This window comes from Manacus vitellinus, unplaced genomic scaffold (genome assembly GCF_001715985.3).
Source record: "Manacus vitellinus isolate BGI_N305 unplaced genomic scaffold, ASM171598v3 scaffold_15_pilon, whole genome shotgun sequence".
NCBI lineage: Eukaryota > Metazoa > Chordata > Aves > Passeriformes > Pipridae > Manacus > Manacus vitellinus.
Genome location: NW_021939122.1, coordinates 9,663,463 through 9,683,329, shown reverse-complemented (window position 1 = coordinate 9,683,329; position 19,867 = coordinate 9,663,463). Strand labels below are relative to the sequence as shown.

Sequence of the window (19,867 nt, the reverse complement as noted above, 5' to 3'; positions counted from 1 at the left end):
TTAGGTTCATTTGACTCCAAGATGAGATATCTAAGCCCTGGAGGGTGCTGAAGTGAAAAGAGAGACTTTTGGCAAGTATAAAAACTCCTGTCAGCACTGTACTGACTTTTGACTGTCACCTCAGTCCCTGAAGGTTGGTAGTAACTGTTAGAACTGCAAAGAAGTCCCGTCATAGCTCAAGGGATTGAGTCCTGTAGGAGTAGAAAGTTTAACATCTATGTCCCCATTGGCTGTATCAAGTGTTCTTGCCCTCTGTGTATGGAATAAAAGCTTCAAGACTTACGGATGGAAAAAAACCTTAAGAGCTAAGCATTTTACAAATGTGTGCATAGGTCTGACATATTTTACCTCTGTTTTAAAGCTTCTCTGCTGTGCTTTGTTTAAATGCTTGTTGCATGGAAAATATTTTGTAATTTTCAAAAATACATTGTTTAACGATTGCTTAATAGTTCTGAAATGCCTTTAGCCTTTATCATTTTACAATGTGTAGTTGAGAAAAAGAAAGTACAGAGCCAAGATAAGCATTGAACACCACTGTTATAGTGCATAGATAGTCATAAGTGTCTTGTATGGGTAGTGTTTAAGTTCAGCAAAGCATGAACCACAGCACATGACCATTATTTCTTTTTCCCCCATACACCTTCTTTAGAAAAAGAGGAAGCAAATCTTGATGTGAAGGCTGAGCCTCTGATAAATACATCATTAGTTGAAATGGATTTTGATGAGTCACCTTCAGACAATAGCAAAAAAGAATTGAGACTGCAGAGTACTATCTCCATAGAGAAAGAGGGACAACGTCTACAGAGCAACAGCTGTTATATTGGTCCAGACTTTGCAGAAGAAAATACAAGGCCGGAGGAAGAGGCCACGATAAAGATAGCTGGAAACAGCTACCTGGCCTCTCCCAGTCTACCTGACTTTAATGGCTGTAGTCCTGGTTGGAGCAGTGCCTTTTATGGAGCTGAATGTTTTGATGCAGAAGTTCATAGTTACTTGAAAAACCTTGGAAAGCAGAAATCAAGTGAGTCACAAAATATAGATGCTAAAAAAGTGGTGAGTATATTGATTTTAAATCATTAAGATACCTCTTTACTTGCTGGTTAAAAGTATGATAATATTTGTTGTGTTATAGTGAGTCAAAACACCCTTTCTTCTTTTAAATACTGACTCTTAACTGGTTTAAAATCCTCAAGATTTGTCACATCTTAGCAATAAACCACAGTAGATGTAGTATTCCAAAATAAAGAGCACTGACACAAAAGTGTAATCACCAACCTACAACCCATCTTCTGTTCTTAAAGTTGACTGGGAAAGAACCATGTGCTGTATGCACCAACCCCATGGTGGTGATGTTATACAAAAGACCTAAGAATGACTATGACTGGAGCACATCTCAGGCCCACAGTAGGTCCTCGCTGTCATGGGCTCTGAGCCCTTTTCCTTTGTCACAGCTTCTCACCCTTTGCCAACACAATGATGGTTATTTGCTCCCATCTTCACTTGGTGGAGATGGCTAAACATCATAATCATGATAATTAGTGCAACCTTTAAAGTAGCTGGGTCGTTTAGATAAGCAAGGTCTTTCATTTCCTTAAAGATCATATTGATCACATTTACTTAATTTTTACATTTTGGCATCTACATTTGGCATCTAAATTTTGGCAAATTTGTAAAATATTTTGTTAATATTTGAAGTTCAGAGCAACAGTTTGTCTTCAATCTGCCTTTCCTTGTTTAAATCCTCTGTTTAAAAAGTTGGCTATAAAGTGGAGATAATTCTTCTGCTTTAGAAGAATTTTTACTGATTGGAATTTGCAATTTTTCCAAGTTAGCAAAGTCATTCTATCATTACTTTGTTTCCTAGACTAAGGGACGTTCTATAGAAATGTGTCCTGACAAATTAAGTGCACTTCAGAGGGAACAGAACAATTGGGTGTATAGCTTCATCAAAAGTTTTTATATTCTAGACCAACCTGAATTGGAAGATGTTGTGGAATAGAAAGGAAATTTGCTTCTGACTTCATTGCTACTTACCTCAAGTTTTTTAGGGTACAAACCACTTTTGTCCATCAGTTTCCACATAGCCACTCTTTCTGATTCCCTTTGTTTTTATAGTCTCTTAATCAATTTGGTTTTGCTTTAATTGACAAAGCAAAACCAGATCTTGAAGTAAAAGCAAGTAGCTTCCAATTAGAATGTGGATAATAGCTTTTCTGGCTTTCCCTATTCTCTGTGTGACTCCTGTGCAGCAGTAGATCTTTTAAAAATCCACTGGGCTTTTGTGACTCTTGATGCTAATGAACTACGTTGTTAAACCTTTTGAGTTTTTCTGAAAAACAGTGACAGGTTTTTCTTAAACTCAAATTAATTTCTAGCAAGTCCATCCCATTAAAGCTAACCTATTTACCAGTCTGTTGTTTGATATGTTAGCCCTGAGCTGTGTGTTTTCTGATCACTCTGCTTGTGGGAGTTGTCTGCTGCGTTCTGTGAACTTTCTCTATTTAAAATGCTGTTTCATGTAACTGGGTCGCTGGTAGTCAGCTTAGGACTCAAGTGCAAAAGCCACTACTTTTATAAAGCACAACATACATGATGTTTATTGTTTCATAATGAATCAGAAACTGAACGCAAAATGGGTGGCCCATTTTCATCAGTTTGTAAAATAATGAAACCTTTGATATGCAAACAATTATAAATGTTTACATTAAATCGGATATATTGTGAGAAGCCCAATATACTTTCATTTCTAACCATTGTTTAAGTTATATAATTCTGTAGATATTTAATTTTTTCAATTATGGGAAATGCATAAATGTAGAATATGAGAGCTGAATTTTGAAACTAAATCCTTTAGTTCTAGAGCAGCTCTCCTGTCTGCCTTCTGACCTGGTTGTATAATATACTTGTAATTATACTTGTTTGGAAACCATGGATTTCAGTCAGATATTCAGTTCTTGCTGCAAATATAGGTCAACTGTTTAGCAGCGTTTCTGGAGCCCACACTAAATTCACAACCCATAACTTTTAATTCTGGATGACTTCTGATTGTAAGTTTTAAAAATGCTCTTGAAAACAACCAGATAAGTGCAATTATAACTAAAGGCATATTTATGTAAATGGATTCAGACAAACTTCCATGCAGTCTCATCATACACAAACCAGCTCCAGTTGTAAAACTGTGACATAACTAATACTTTTCTGGGGACAGGTAGTGCCTGCTAGAACTTGGCTGTAAGCACAGGTGTGAAAGGTAATTTTTCATGGTTAATACCATATTCTTGTCTGTTTGGATGTTCTTTTTTTTCATACAAAATAATTCTCTTCTAAAACTTCTGTTTCTTACTAAAACTGCCTTGCATTTACCATCCTGGTCTTTTTAAATAGGAACTAGAACAATTGCTAATGATGGAAACAAAAAATTACAGAAAGACTATAAAGTTTTACCAGAAACTATTGCAGAAAGAAAGAAGAAGCAAAGGTAAGATTATAGCAACTTGCCAGTAATAAAACGGGTATGTAGTACTTTTAAGGACTTGTTCTGTAAATCAGAATCATTGATGTTCTTATATTGTGTGTTTTAAATCTAAAGGTCCTGAAACTAAATCTATGTTGCCCAAATTGAGAGGACAGCTACAGGAAATGAAATCAAAAGTGCAGTTTCTTGAACTGGTAAAGAAATATGTTCAGGCAAGTCAGACTTTTATTTCGCTTGTGCTTCATTTGTCATTTCATTGCTGCATCAGTATAGTTGGCAGCTCAAATCACTATATGAAATGTGAAATATTTTATATAAAAGTGCCAAATTAAGTAGGATCTAAAAGAATTATTAAAATAAAGGTAAGTGCTACTAGTATTGTTTAAAAAGGAAAAAATAAATTGTGTGAAATGCAATTTGACTTTAAGTTGATTGCATTCTGTGTGGATTTTCCTCTTTATTTTCTTACATTTTATTTTATCATGGCATTGTTTCTTTAAGCAGATGATGTATGCAGAGCAGTGGGGTGTGGAATCCTGTGTGCTGCCTACAGTAATTCACAGTGGGAAAACTGACACTATGGACATGGCACCTGTGGATGAATCATCATTGCTTCTTTACTATAACACAGAGAAACACCAATGTAATAATCAAAATGGAGTGAGAGTTCTGCAGGCTGGTACACCACTTGGTTTAATGGCTTATTTATATTCTAGGTATAGTATATTTTGCACCTGAATGGGGGATGGGTTGAAGCATAGTTGTTAAATCAGGAAAAACTTGTCTCTGTGATAAATCCTACTTACTCAGCATTGAATAAACTCTCCTCTCGTATCAAGTTTCTGTTATTTCTTTGAACACTTATTTACAAGAATGGGCAAGAAAATGGCAAAAGATTGGCTGGGTTGAATTAAAACCCTAAGTATTGATAATAAATAAAAAACTAATAGCTTCAGACTTTATCCTTTACTTATTTGAGGTTTTGCTCTGATAGTTGCCATGGAATCAAGGCTTTATGCTACTGCCAACAGTACAATTCTTCAGATCATATAATTTGGTAATTATTATTAATAGGGTCTGAATGTGAAAATGTTTAGGTTCTGTTCCACGGGTAATTGTGCCAATAATCAGTCCTTGGCATTGATCAAGATGCAGGCTTATCTCAGGGCTTAAATGGGGACAAAGCTGTCTTTCAACCAGGCTGAGGGCGGTGTTGTATTAAGGTACCTGAGCTGTAACGGTATGATGGATGGAAATTGCCAGAGGCTCCATCAAACTTGCACTGCTGTAGAGGGACCAAATTCCTCCCAGTTACTTATCCCAGCTCATCCTGACTCTGAGATCCAGTTGCTTACCCTGAGTGCAGTTTTTCCTGGTATATTTCCATATATTTTGCACAAAGTGAAGAAAATACTTTGGAATCAGAGCTTTCACATTCATCAAACCCATCTTTCATGATGATCTGTAAGCCAGCAGAGAAACAGGACAATTAACCTGTGTTAAGACCTTGAGAGTGTGTGTATTTAAAAAAAATACTCTCATTTTTAATGCTAATAAGTATATTCTGTTGTTAAAGTAACTAGTCCTCTAATTAGAGCTACAGGGAATATTTTCTTGCTTAATGTATCTACTTTTTATGATGTTATTATAATAAAAAACGTTAAAGCAACATCAAGTGAGATGATAGAAAAAAGAAAATTAAATATGTTCTTTTATAATATTTAGATTGTAACTGTTGTTAATAATAGAAATGTCAAAGTGGTTATTCACAAAATTGAAAGTAGAGAAACTCTTTATAAAACAAATTATGCTTTCAGTGTTGGCAATCACAGTCTTTGATGTGTAAAAATTAATAATGAAAGATCCAAGTTTTATGAAGAACTTGAAAATTTAAAATGCCTATTGATATTTTTTTAGTATTTTCTGCTGTTGCTGTCCTCTAATGCAAAAAGACAATGTGTTCTGGCTTGTCTGAGGTTTTTCTTGTGCTTTACAGAAATGCATTTTTAGAAGGTTATGTACAGCAGTTTCTCTACACATTTCGCTATTTCTGCACACAAGAAGAGTTTTTGCAGTTTCTTCTTGATAGAATCAGCAGCACTTTATCCAGGTACAGTAAATTCCCATGAAAAATATTATCAAAGCACAGTTGAGTTTCCACCAATAACAAATAGCTGTTTCTCAAAAGTCCTACTTATTCAAAATGAATTTTTATGTTTGTTTTTTTAAGACTCTCTTGACAAGTGAGAGTGAAATTAGAGCAAGAGCTGCATTTGACAATATGCTTACTTCTATTTTCTTCTGAATTCCAAGTCTGACTTTTATCAGTTACTTAGTAATGGGTAGTAAGTAGAACCACAGCTTTGTTTCTATAGAGCCAGGGATTCTAGAAACATGAAATGTAGGAATTTAAGATAGTACAGTCAATACCAAATAATACTTGTGGGGTTTTTCAACACTTATTTTTAAATTGCAATTGAATATCAATTTTGGTGTACTGAGTGCTTTTTTCTTCTCACCAGTGCAAGCCTGGATCCTTCCACGTCACTTACCAAAATATGTAACCGCAGTTTCTACATCCTGCAGGCTTGGATTGAAGACTGCTATAGTGTAGACTTTGCAACAAATACTGGTCTTCTGTGTACCCTAAAAGAATTTATTTCTTCCAAGGTAAGTCAGAATTTCAGTAGTTGCTTTCAGAAAAAAAAAAATTAAAATCAGTTTTGGTATATGTAAGGTTTTGATTACAACAAACTGTCCTAATTACAATTAAAGTAAATAAAAGAAAAATAATGCTATCTTTGACAGTCATGTTCAGTGTGTCTTCAGTGTTGTGGCTTGTTTATAATTTATGGGAAATTGAGTTCAGTATTCTGTTAACCTATTTGGCATTTCCAGGTTGCTTCATTAAATGGCTATGGTGAGAGATTGTTGTCATTACTTGAGGATGCTTCTGCCAGGAAAAGTGGCAGTGCTGATCAGTGCTCCAGCATGGACAAATGTGAAGAGGAAGGTGAGGAGGGCAGAAAAACATTACATTCCCTATGTAAAAAGCTCTCAGAAGACGTTTCCAGAAAGGTATGTCTTTTCTTCAGATTGCAGTGTATGGAGCACATTTCCATATATTATGTTGTGACAAAAACAGAAGTGTCCAACTTAGAGTACAGACCACGCATTCGCTAAAAATTATGTACGTGTGGTTTAAATTTTCTTTTGAAGATATCTAAGGCCCAAACAGTTTTGTAACTGTGAAAGTAATCTTAAGACTTGATTACTGTCAGCTATTTCACCAATAGTAAATCAGATAATCAAGATTTTGAGAGTTGAACTCTTCATTCTTGACACTAGCATGGGACATAGTTACTAGGAAACCTTTACCCCCTTGTCAAACATTAATGTTTTTTGTTAGGCGTAGGTCTTTGTAAGACTATAAATGCAGGAAAACATCAGGAGCTGAGAGGTTTCCTGCTAGAACTTCAAAGCTTGTAGCAAGAACTTGTCTGAACTTCTGTCTGTATTTACTATTTTATACAGTGTGCTAGAGTCCTAGAAGCCAGAATATACTGTAGGCTTTTCCTGAAAACAGATCTGTCTGTGGACTGACCAAAATAACACGTGGAAGTCAAATGTATCAACAGTGTGCAAATTGAATTTAGAATCAGCCTCCTGATAAAAGTGCAGAATTCCATTGGGTATACTGTGGATTCAGCCAAAAAAGGGCAAGCAGCAAGAGAAACATAGACATTTCTTATTGTCACTACATCATAATGATACTGGAAGACAGAAGAAGGGAAAAGAATGGAAAACCAAGTATTTCCTGCAAAGGAATGTTTGATTCTAAGCAAAATGGATACAAGAAATAATGAAAAGTAAAATATATAGAACTTTAGAATATAAAACATTTTATGACAACAAACTTGAATACACAGTGGTTTGTTTTAAATGCTGATTGTTGATTGAGATCTGGCAACCTCCTGCTCAGACTCATCAACTGTGCATATTATATTAGCTTAAAATAGCAATGTTGAGTAAACCACTTAGTGTCTGGTCTAACCTTGAAGATTAGCTGAAGAGTTCTGCATCTGCAAAGGTGCTTCACTTAACAAAACATTCCTGAAAGTTACATCAAGGGGAGACCTAGTGTTTGTTTTAGAGAAGTTGCATCCTTGCATTTTTTTTTTCTACAGAACTTTTACTGGAAACTATCCAAAGGTGTGGGACCAATTGCACAATATCAGAGAGAGCGACTGCACACCAGTTCACCAGTTTCACCAAAGCCATGCAATTTAACAGAAGCTAAAGGGGATGCAGTGGAACCATATCTCTTAACAGAGTACAGTGCACAACAGCTTTGTTGGCAGCTGACATTACTGCAGCAGGTACAGAGGTCTAGGTTTATTTGGAAATAATACCTGTCTTCTTACTTTGCACTCAGCTTTCTTTCTCTGTCATTTCCCAACTGTGTTTCAGGCTTATTTCATACTATTTTATAAGACTTTGAATTAAAATAATCCATTTTCCCCATGAAATCTCTACAGTAAAATTTAGAGTGACTAATGCTATTCTTAGGCTGTGATCAGAAATTTATGAAGGTGGGGTGGGAGGGGGACACAGTCTGTCATTTTTATCCCCGAGCATTTTAAAAGGATTGTTAGACCTAACAGCAGATATATCTTGCACTTTTTCTTTAGGAAGTATTTCTTAAGTGTCATCCAGTACACTTTCTAAATTCAAGAGCACTTGGTGTTAAAGACAAATGTGTTGCTGTGCAAAAGTAAGTTGCTTAACTGCCCTTCTATTCTGTTGATGTACAATAACTTAGCATGTTATGCTTTTAATACAGCCAGAAAGAGAGAAACATTTTAAATATTTAGTGTTGGTTGGTTGGTTTTTTTACAGATGAGATAGCCTGTTTATATGGGTTTTTTTAATTTCAGGAGATTTTAGCCATGATGATGATGATGATGATATGTATGTACCTATCCACATACTTGTATGTGGAAGGTCACATTTGCAAGGTGATTTCTTTGAAATTAAATCAGCTCAGCCCAAAATACTTCTAAAGACTTGTGTTGGGGTGTTACTTCAAAGATTTCATTTTTTGTCAGTGAAAAAATGTCATGGATTCTGAAATAGGACCCTTAATCATGCATGTGTGTATGTATATAAAATCTCAAAAGACAGTTATGGTCTCATAGAACAGCTGAGGTTGAAAGACACCTCTCAAGATCATGTATTTCAACCACCCTGCAAGGTCAGCTAGACCAAGTTGCCCAGGATTGTGTGCAGTTGGAATGTGAATGGAGACTCTGCAGCTTCTCTGTGCAGTGTTCATTATGTACTGTTACATAAATGAGTTATAAGTATTCAAAGATAAGTAAGAATTTTCCTGTAGTTACTAGAGTGATTACCAACCTATTTAAATTGCTTGCTCATCAGTAATTATTGTTTTCATCCAGCCACATGGACTTCATTATTTTTTATTATGGTCTACTTCTTTCATACACAGTGGATTCAGCTGGCTTCTAATTAGTACTTGTTAATTGCACTACCTGTAGTAGACTTTTGTGTCTGAAGATAGGCAAGGAACTTCTAAAGCAACTCATCTTTTACAGATTATTCAATGCCAAGGCTCAATCAACTGGTTTATACAGATTTTGGGGTTCAGTCATGGGAAACAAAGCCTGTGATGCCACTAGGGATCAGGCTTGATTTCTTATGTGGCTGCAGTTTTTAGTGAGTTTGGATTCCTGGCTGTTACTTCGTGTCAGATTAGATGGTTTGTTCTATTCACTAAGGAGTGGTGAAGGTGTATTTATGTATAAAAATGTATACTGCATATGCTTATTTTTTTATCAGATCTAATTACCTTGCAATTATAAGGAAGAAAAAGTAACATGGCTTACTATGTACATTACAAAATATTATAAAAAGACTCCAAGCAATGCAAAATTATTTAAAATGGTTAGAAGTTGGTCTCTTCACAATCAAGATTTTCTTTAAAAATCCAATATCGGCATGAATTCTTTTTGCTTTTTTTTTTCCCCCATATTCTCCATAGGGCAGTTTCTACTGAGACAGTTTCACTTAAAGTCTGTAATCTGTTTCTGTCGAAGTGCATACAAGACCAGTATCTTCTGCAATTGTTAAGAAATGCAGACAGTATCAGCACCTGGGTTGCTGCTGAAATTGTAACATGTCACACAACTAAGGTTCGTCATTGTTTATTATTAACTTCTAAATGGTTATTTATTTTTTATTATATATGTGTTGTTATACAGCAAAGCTACAAGAAATACTCTGAAATACACCTGTGAGTGGGCACTTAACAATTTGTTTTGTTGTCACGAGGAAGGTCTTGGATGTTTTCTAGTAGCAGGTGTCAAAACCTAATAGAATGTAAGAAATGGGTTTTCTTAGGAGAATACATGTCAAACTTTATCAAGGACACCTGGGTTACAGAAAAGGAAAAACTTTGTGTTGCAGGGAATTGTTACTACAGTCAACAATTTTGATAAATTGAAAAAGAAAATGCATCTCTTCTTCCTTCTCATTTAATTTTATTATGTAGATTTACTATGTATATTTAGTACATATTTATGTATATATAGTATACTTTAATTTTTTTTTTCAGCGGCAGGTGAGCTTGCTGTCAAAATTTCTTCTTATAGCAAAATGCTGCTACGAACAAAGAAATTTTGCCACTGCAATGCAAATCCTAGCAGGCTTGGAAAATCTTATTGTACGACAGTTACCAGTAAGTCTGGGACTCTGTTCTGTAACTCCTTTGCTTAATATAATCTTGCTCCCATATGGACATTAATGTGAAAAACAAATTTTATTTTTTTTTTATTGTAAGGCCTGGAAAATTTTACCTGCAAAAGTAGCTGAGATAATGGAGGAACTCAAAGCTGTTGAGGTATAGTATAAAGTCTTTAATGTAAAAATACGTCTTTGGGGTTGGAGAAGATGCAAGATCTACTTAAATGGGTGCCTCTGCAGAATGAATACCACAATTATTACGTTGTATTATGAAGAAGATTTTAACTTGCTTTAAGTCTTTTTTACTCTTCATTCAAGGGTTTACATAAATTTTAATCTCAGGATTAACCTTTGTCCTGTGGGACTAAAAATCAAAGACATTTCAAAGGAAACTAAAACATTAGATACACTAGATATGCATTAGAAGATTTCTGTAGGAGCTTTGTGGCTGTAATCTGTTCTGAAAAGTCTTAAACGTTTATTTTATCACAGGCGTTCTCTTGTTGACCTATAGAATTTTGAAACATGGAGTGAAGTTTTAAAATGCAATTTTGGCTGAAATTTAGAGCAATTAAAATTAAGTATGAAGTATCTTTTGATTAAAGTTACTTTCTTTATTTGTGTACTTCAAAAAGTTTACCACCAGATTAATTTATGGCGTTGTCTTCAATGCCAAAAGTTAATGTTCAAGACAAATAAATAGGTGTTAAATACATGGAGAACCTGTAAAGCTTTCACTGATACTTAATGTGAGATTAATCTGTGTGCATTTTGAAACTAGGTGTTTTTAAAAAGTGACAGCTTATGCTTGATGGAAGGAGACAGATTCAAAACTCTTCCAACAATTCCATCAGCCCATGTTTTGGCTATGCACGTCCAACAGCTTGAAACTGGAGGATTTACAATGACAAATGGAGCTCACAAGTGGACTAAACTTAGGTAATTATTTTAATTATGTGTAGATCACCTAACTTTTTTTATTAGAGTATTGTCTAATGGGATAATGAGAGCTAATGCCACAAGTTCAGTCATTTGAACATCTAACTAAAAGTACCTATAATATAGAAGAAAATGCTCAGAGCTTTTGAAAGTTTGCTTTTTTGGTTTATGCTTTTGTTTTTATCATCACCAAAACAAACTAATCTTTTTTACCATATTCTCTTATAAGAAATATTGCAAAAGTTGTGAGCCAAGTTCATGCGTTTCAAGAGAATCCTTATACATATACACCAGATTTCAAGCTGCAGTCTTACCTCAGACAAAGAATAACTCGTTTTAAAGATGCAGACATTTCTGCCTTGGCAGCTGACAACTGTGCCAACTTCCACCAGATACCAGCAGAAAAACATTCTCGAAAAATTCAGGACACACTGCGCAGGATGAAAGCAACATTTCAGTAATTATTTATGTTTCGTCTGTTCTATTCCAAGTCTTGACTGTAAAACTGGATTAAGTTGACTTCATCTACTGGACCAATTCCCAAGAAAATACTTAAGAGAAGTGACTTAAAATACCATCTCAAGTTGAAATTATTATATTTCTTAACATGGAATTATGAAATGCTGACTAATCAGATTTGAATCACTGGCACCATGATGGCAGATCAGAAGAATAAAAATAGACATAAAAGTCAAGAGAGAGTATAGGTGAAAAGGAGTATTACTTTTGTCACTGTTCTTTAGCATAAATAAATAATTAGCCTGAAAACAAGTATTTAAAAAATACTGTAAAATTAAGTTAAAATTACACTTCTGTTGCAAAGTTGGACCAGGAGAGTTCAGAGTATAGTTCATTAAATGTTGAATATATTTTTATATAAACATAGTACAATTATATCCTGTCACAGCGTGCATTTAATCCATGGACACAGATCCTCTGTTATTCATTGACTGTTGGTGTGTCTTACTTTTATGTTGAGTATTATGAAAACTACTGACTTAAATAATTGATTGTCTATTTCTTGAAGCATACTAAGGAAGGAGAAGAATGCTATCCTTCAGCTTTTTTTTCTGTTTTTTTGGCTTTAATGTCATTAGACTAACCTATTTCCAAATGAAAGTAAGATCTGAATCCAAGTAATACCAGTTTGTTGCTCTGCTTCTGCACTCATGGCATTGTGAAGACAGTAAATGTGAAATTGTTTTTTTAATCTGTATTTGGCATAAGAGTCACTTTGCCAATTTGTGTACGTCTGTATGTGTGCACATTTGACTATGGCTTTTGCTTCTGAGGTTGCTTTTGTAGTTGCAGCACTCCAGCAGCATTTAATAGAAGATAACTGTGTGAAATTTGGATCTGCAACTTGTAAAACTTTGGTGCTAACCTAGTCATAGAGCTTGTAAGACCTTCTAAATGGCAATGAAATGGGTTGCTATTGCTAAAAAATTCGTTGAGCTACCCAGGTTTATGCAGAGCCAAAATGTTAAGGCTATAAAGTGGTTGCAAATACAAGTATTTCTACCAGAGGGAACAATGGTGTTGAAAGAGAGGTAGGGAAGGGCAAAAAACAACAAAAAAACTCCAAAATAAGCACTGTCCTGAGAGTGATTTGCATAGAACTGTGTTTAAAAACTTTAAAAGAAAATATTTTCAGAGATGGGCAGATATGAACTAAGTGTCTTGTCATGTGTTAGTGATGGAGAAGCATAACAATGTTAGAAATGGGAATGTGCACATGTCTAGTATTTTGCAAATTGTACTGTTGTATTTGACAGAAGTGCATGTGCACATGTTAAATTGTAGCTTTCTCAATGTTTAAGAGGAAAGCATCTCCTTTTCTCTTGTCAATAACAGCAATATATACATCACAGGCCTCTCTCATCTTTCTGAGTAAAAACAAGGTATGTCAATGCTTTCCATTAGATACCTCAGTTACTTTGCCATACTAATACAATAATACTGACTTTTGTCTCTTATTTGTTTAAATACTGGAGATCTCAGTCCTCAACAGGGTTTTCTTGCGTTTGTTCTACTTTTAATATGATTTATTTTGTTATTTGTCATATGTAGGTTTAGCATGTCATTAATAACAGTGTTCTGACTTATCCTTAAGGAAGTAAATTGTGTTGCTATTTCTCTAAAAATTGCCAAATGTGAAATCATTTAATCTTTATCTCCTATCTTTATATAATACAATAATTTAAGAATGTCAATTATAACCTTATTTCCAGACATATTTCATATATTTTATCTATGTGCATTTATTTTAAATAATTGTTTTTTTAGTAGTTTGGTTTTCTCTCAATTAAACGTTACCATTCACTTAAAGCCACGCCTTGCCTTTGAAAGACAGTGAAATTTTAAGTAGCATAAGCTTTACTAATGTAAAGAACTCCACAAAACTTGCATCACATGATCTTAATAAATGCATTTTATATAGTTACCAGTCAGACTGTTGAAGTTGCTTTTGTGGATTTTCTTACCATTCACATTTTGCACTCATGAGAATTAATTCCTATATTTCTTACAGTTTTTATCAGGATATAAAGCAACTGCTGTATCTACAAAATATTATGTTTATTCCATGACAATAACTGGTGCTATACAAGAATTTGAAAATCATCTCATATCTTCCGTGTAACACTTTAGTGTATCAGACCTTATATTGCTATTAATGCATAGTATTGAGTTATGGTACTACTTTGGGGTATTCCCATCCATCAGACATTTTAGATTTTGTATTTAGGCACCACCCCACAACAACAACAGCAACAAATATAAATAGCTATTGGAAAAAAAAAAATCACTCCTTTACAAGGAAACTCGTTTATTTTTGTCCATGAACACTGGTGTATGCACATCTTGTATGACACAGATTTCAGAATGAAGTTATGTCTAGCATATAACTGTACTGCTTATTTATGACTAACAAATAGTAAGGGTTGGACTGAAGTTTTCTCTCTTTGTAGGTAATGTCCTTTTAAAAGAAAAAACACGACAAAATACGTCAAAGAATAAGTTCAGTTCTACCTAATTGGCAAAATATTATTGGCATCAAGTAATCGTATTGCATAAATTGTATGCAGTCTGGCCCCATGCTTCCATTCCAATACCAAACTAGAATTTTGGGGGGAAAAAATGGAATTTTTTCTTTAAGCCAGAATTGCCACCAGCTATCTTAGCTCTTCTTCATTTTTTCCACATTTCCCTGATCTTGTTTTTGTGCTTATTTTTCGAACAGTGACTCATGGAGTTCTGAAATGAAGTCTGCTCCTTGGGAATCTTCCCAGTTGTTCTGTGTATTGGTGCTCTTTGTGTGTCCCTTTGCAGGTGTCTGTCCCCAGGATCCCTTGGGTTTTAAGGCCTCCTGCCAGAGAGCTGGGAAGTGTGTCCTAGTTATACTAGCTCCATTTGAAATCAGGTTTCCAGCTCTAACACCTCCAGAAGCCTGCCAGGAAACAGGGATGAATTAATTTGGATCCTATTAATTATTCTGTTGAATCCCAAACAAAGAAGCTGGGAAATCAACTCGGATTCATGATTCTGACAAATTTCTTTCTGTGGAAAACTTCCAACCACTTCTAGACTTTGCTTTATGTATTGGATTGGTTTCATAAGCATTGCTGAGACTCATCACTTCTGTGAGTACTGTGTGTGATTTGCAAAGATTTAATACTTGAGGAAATCTGTTTGTATATTAAAAAAATAAATAAATAAGCTACAGTTTGAAAGCAGGAGAAGCCAACAATTTTTCAGTGTTAAACATATGGTTGACTGTTTCAATCCTTGATATTCTGATGAGGGAAAGAATGCAGATAGACTAGTTTTCTCCTTCATAAATACAATCCAAAGCATAACCTTGTTTAAATTCCACGTTGTGTTCTGTTTAAAGCTAGCTTTTCCTTTTTTTTTTCTGAAGATTTTTTTTCTCAGAACATGCTTTATAAATAATTAGTTTTAAATGATGTTGAGCTTTGAAGGACCCTCAAAGCATTTGAAATTCAGACTTGAACAATATTTGAAAACTAAAGTCCTGTAAATCAAGCTTAATTGAGTGGTCATCTTTCGGATTTGCCTTATTAACAGATATTCTTCACCTATAAATGTTTTTGCCTTCATTAAGTTTACTATAAATGCAAAAAATTTTCAGACAGTCCTTTTAACACTGCCTCCCACTACAATTTGCATTATAAAAGTGGTTTGGGTTTTTTTTCCCCCAAGAGATCTTGTAAAATTTTAAGTACCAATAAATTACTAATTTGTGGTGGAATATTCCATTGGGGGAGTTTATGTGATTTCATACTCTGATAACCCTCTAAAGTACACGTGAGAATGAACAATTTCACCTTTCAAGTTTCTACTTAAAAATTCCTGCAGCAAAAAGTTGGAAGAACATGTTAATGTGACTGGTTTTAATCTATCAATGAGTGACAACAACCCCTGTAAGATTAGAAACTTTAATTTGCAGAATTGTCTCCTCTCCCTTTGCAGAGAGAGAAGCTCTTTAGTTCCTTCTATGTTTGAAGAAGGCTTTTAGCTATTATCTGAAGGTTCTTTGTAAACGATCTGAAAGTATTGCAGGACAGCTTCAGCCTGGCATTATTTTAGTGTGCAGCTTAAAATAATAGTGATAGTTCAGTGTCTCACATGCAAGTGGAATTGGCAGTTGCCACATTATGTCAGGCCATTGCAGTAATCTAGTCTAGGATCTGATCTTTGCATCATTCTATTTATTCTTTTTTAGTCTGATGTAAATGATGCTTTTGTAACTTGCCTAAAAGGCGGGAGTTTAATTATTGTCTTGTAAACCTGTCCTGTGTCTTAGCTGTAAGATTATTTAATTTAATTCTTATTCTTATGCTAAGGTTGGTCTCATTCTGATGTTGACATTATGTAGATTACATACACAGTGGATTTAGACACTAAAATAGATACTGTGTTTTAAACTGGTAGAATTCAGTTCAGAGTACTGGACAATTTGAGTTGCTGTTACCAGAGAAATCTGAATGTGGAAAGCAATCAAGATGAAAGTTACCATGAGACAACAGAGTTCATGATTCAAAGGGAAAGAAAGGGATGAAAGAAGCAGAATAATAACACTGGGCTTCAAAAGAGCAAACTTCAACAAACTCAAGGAATTGGTACATGAGGTCCTGGGGAAGGAATTGAATGGCAAAGAAAAATTAAAGAGATGAGAGTTTCTAAAAAGATGTCTCTAAAACAGGCCATAATTTAAGTATAACAACTGTCTATCCTCATGCAAAGGAAAGAAAACTGTGGCTGCATTAGGGACTCATCAATGACTTAAAAAAATATACTGAAAAAAAGTAGGAACAAGAAGGCTGCATTGTCAAGAATAGATATAAAAGAAGAGCACAGCAGGTTAGGAAGAAAACTGGACAGACAATGCTTTTGTCAGCAAGGGAAAAGCAAAACAATTAAAATGAATTTTTAAATATTTTCTATTATTCAATAAGAACTCTCTGCTTACCGGGAGAGGTGAATAAGTATCATATAGTGCAAAAGGCTGGAGTGCCTGCTGTTTCACTGCCCTACCCTCTGAACAATGCCTATCAAGATCAAAGTTAACCAGGACTGCAGGTCAGAATGGGAGATTATCAAGCTAATTAGATGTATTAGAACATTAACTTCTAGTTAAATCTATTATATAATACTAAGGAGGAAAATTGAAATAATATTGGAATTATTGTGGTTTTGATTGAGGAAGAATGAGTGAGTTCCAGGGAACCAGAAAATAATACTGTTTTTGAAAAGTGGGCAAGAGCACAAGAATGAGTGGAAAGGCAAGATAAAGAGAATGACAGAGAAACAACCAAACTTTGATACTAGAAGAGTTACTGAAAAAGCCATCTAAAAATCTGCAAGCATAGAGACTAATTTAAAAGGCTGACATGCATTTGCCCACGAAGTAATTTTTAAATAACCTAATGGTCCCCTTTGTCAGGGTAACTGTCCCAATAGATAAAACCAGTATATTATATGTTGAAATCAATAAATGCCTTGACAACAGATCCTTCTGAGCTGATTATATATTAGGTTGCTAAGATTCGGGTGATGGGATTCTAAGGTGAATACACAAACTAGTTAATACATCATTTCAAGGGGTAATTACCAATGTTTGTTAAATTGTGAAAGTAAATTTGTTACAAGTGAAAAGCAGGTGCAGACCCCTCAGGGACAAGGCACAATACTAATAAGTGAAAGCTTTGGCTTTATCAAAAGTGTAGCATTCCCACAGTGGGAATCCTGGGGCCCCAGCACTAATCAAGTGGGGGCCCAATGCATTGCAGTCCTGCTAAGGAGTGAAGCTCGAGGGAAAGCCCCGCAGAAGTGAGTAATGAAACCCGCACGGATTGACATTTCGTACGGATGTCCTGTTTTGCTCATTAGCTAACTGGTGTAATGCAGGTGCTGCTGTCTGAATTCCAAGATCCACAGATGTTCTACAGCTTGGCAGCCATGCAGATGTGGGGGAAGTAAACTATCCTGGCTTACTGTAAAGAGGTAAAACATACTTGGTTCTCAACACACTCAGAAACAAGTTATCATAGGTTACAGTAACAAGATAAAACCTGCTTGGGACTGTAGGTACTCTGATGAGGGAGGCAACCTGTCTGAGGTTACTGTAAAGTCTTCTCACGCTTTACTCTGCATTATTATGTGTAGGACCTGGATCAGCTGTGTCTGTGAATTTTACTGTTGAAACACAAGGTGGGATGGAAAGCGCACTTACACAATATACAAGATTAGAACTCACAATAATCATGATAATGGTTTCAATTTAAGCTTTGTCTTACATTTTTGAACAATAAATATTAAATGAAAAATAACTACAGAGCTTCAGAAAAAATCTCTGGGAACCATAATAGTTCACAAGCTGAATATGAACCCACGTGTACAGTTTTCAAAAAGGAAAAAAAAAGAGGAAGGATGGGGGGGAGCAGTAGAAGACCTGAGGTGTACCACACAAGAGCTATAGATGACAGAAAATTTTGCTCTGTTTGGCGCAGGAAGCATCAGCAGGAATACTTTACCATTTACACACTGCACCTAAGATACATACAGGCAAAATGAAAGAAAAGAGGACCACAAAAAATATATGTTTAGAAACATAAAATGAGAGAAACTGAAAGAATTGGACTTATATAGACAAGATTAGATTGAGCAGAACTGTGAATATGAAATGTTGCTGTAAAAAGCTGTAGTAGTTGCAGAGTGAGGGGGTTTTTCATGTTCTGTGAAGTTTAAGTCAAGCACTATTAGATTTGAAGCAAAGGTGATTCTGTGTCAGGTTTTACATTGGAAAGCTTCACATGAAGCACTGGAATAGGTTACCCTTCTGTAATGCACCTGTAGGATCCCTTTTCCTGTAAGTTTGTAAGAACAGATGAGATAAAACTGTCGTAAGTGCACAGGCCCACTTGTTCCTGTCCCTGTGAAGGGAGAGGGACTCAGTAGAGATCTTCAGTCCTGTGTGTCTCAGTAAAGTAAATGAGTACACATTCAAATACTTAACTGCAATCAGGGAATGCTATTAATTTGCTTATTAATTTAATTGTATTCCAGTCACTTTAATCTTCAAGGTTTTATTTGCATAAATGATTCATGCTAAAAGCAGCAGAGGGGTTAGAGCTCAAGCCTGCTGTGCACATTCATGTGTTGGGGGAGTCAGCTGCTGAGAGCAGAGTCACCATCCCTGGAGTGTTCATGTGTATATGTGGCACTTAGGGACGTGGTTTAGTGGTGGACGTGGCAGTGCTGGGTTAATGGCTGAACTCGATGATCTTAAAGGTTTTTTCCAACCTCAATGGTTCTAGGATTCTGTCACTGCCTCAGCTAAATTTCTACAACTTTTCCCTTCCTTTATGTAGTAATTTCCTGGATGTGAAGTCTCAATATAACCAGGAGGTGGCACAAGAGACCCTTCGCAGACTTTTAGATGTACGTGTCGCGCACTGTGAGCAAAGGTAACGTGAAAAACGGTCTTCCGGACGTCTGCCTCAAATCTGCCCATTAGAAACATCCAAACACAAAATGGCAGGGTTTGTTTTTGGTTTTGTGGGGGTTTTTTTAATGTGTTTTAAAACTAGCATGCATTTGCATTCGGCATTCAACTGCTCCCTTTAATCTTTTAGAAAACACGCAAAAACAGCTTCATAATTTTATATCTCAATTACCCTCTATCCACGTGTAATGCACTCATTCCTGTAAAAACCTGGCAAAAGATGTACGCTGCATTGCTCGGAGGAAACTTAGACGTCAAATCGCAGGTTACAGGGGCAGTGTTAAGCATCTTACCTAATTACATTCCTGCCCTCACCTGCTAAGCCCAGGTTTTCCCTTATCAGTAAACTGAGAGGGGATGTTAGGACATGTCTGTGCTCCCTGTTTGGTACACAGTGAAGGTAGACTTACTGAGTTTATGCTCTGTTGCTACAGTTATATATCCTGCCAAAGTTATTCTCTTCTTCAGCCAATAGCAACATTTGCAGGATGCTTGATGAAAGTGACTGGAATAAAGAAAATAGGAAGAAATGGTGTATAGTGAGGAATACAGAAGAGGGGAAAATAGCTAGAAATGAGAAATGGAGAAGAGCCTTGAAGTCAGGAAAAAAAAAAGGTAACATTTATTTCCGTTTAATTTGAACAGACTGGTTTTGGAGTAGTACA

The 19,867-nt window shown here is 35.4% G+C and overlaps 1 protein-coding gene across 1 annotated transcript in view; it reads left to right on the top strand.

The window, feature by feature from the left end:
* The window catches only part of KNDC1 (kinase non-catalytic C-lobe domain containing 1), a 64,448-nt gene extending 45,289 nt beyond the window's left edge, over positions 1-19,159 (top strand). Inside the window, 16 exon segments of the mRNA XM_029958602.1 lie at positions 650-1,053; positions 3,385-3,478; positions 3,590-3,687; positions 3,980-4,191; positions 5,472-5,585; positions 5,998-6,145; positions 6,374-6,553; positions 7,663-7,854; positions 8,167-8,249; positions 9,537-9,687; positions 10,110-10,232; positions 10,335-10,394; positions 11,019-11,176; positions 11,406-14,817; positions 17,606-17,701; positions 19,069-19,159. Of these exon segments, the coding sequence (XP_029814462.1) occupies positions 650-1,053; positions 3,385-3,478; positions 3,590-3,687; positions 3,980-4,191; positions 5,472-5,585; positions 5,998-6,145; positions 6,374-6,553; positions 7,663-7,854; positions 8,167-8,249; positions 9,537-9,687; positions 10,110-10,232; positions 10,335-10,394; positions 11,019-11,176; positions 11,406-11,637 (2,249 nt within the window). The 3' untranslated portion in view covers positions 11,638-14,817; positions 17,606-17,701; positions 19,069-19,159.
* Positions 19,160-19,867: the final 708 nt, after the last annotated feature.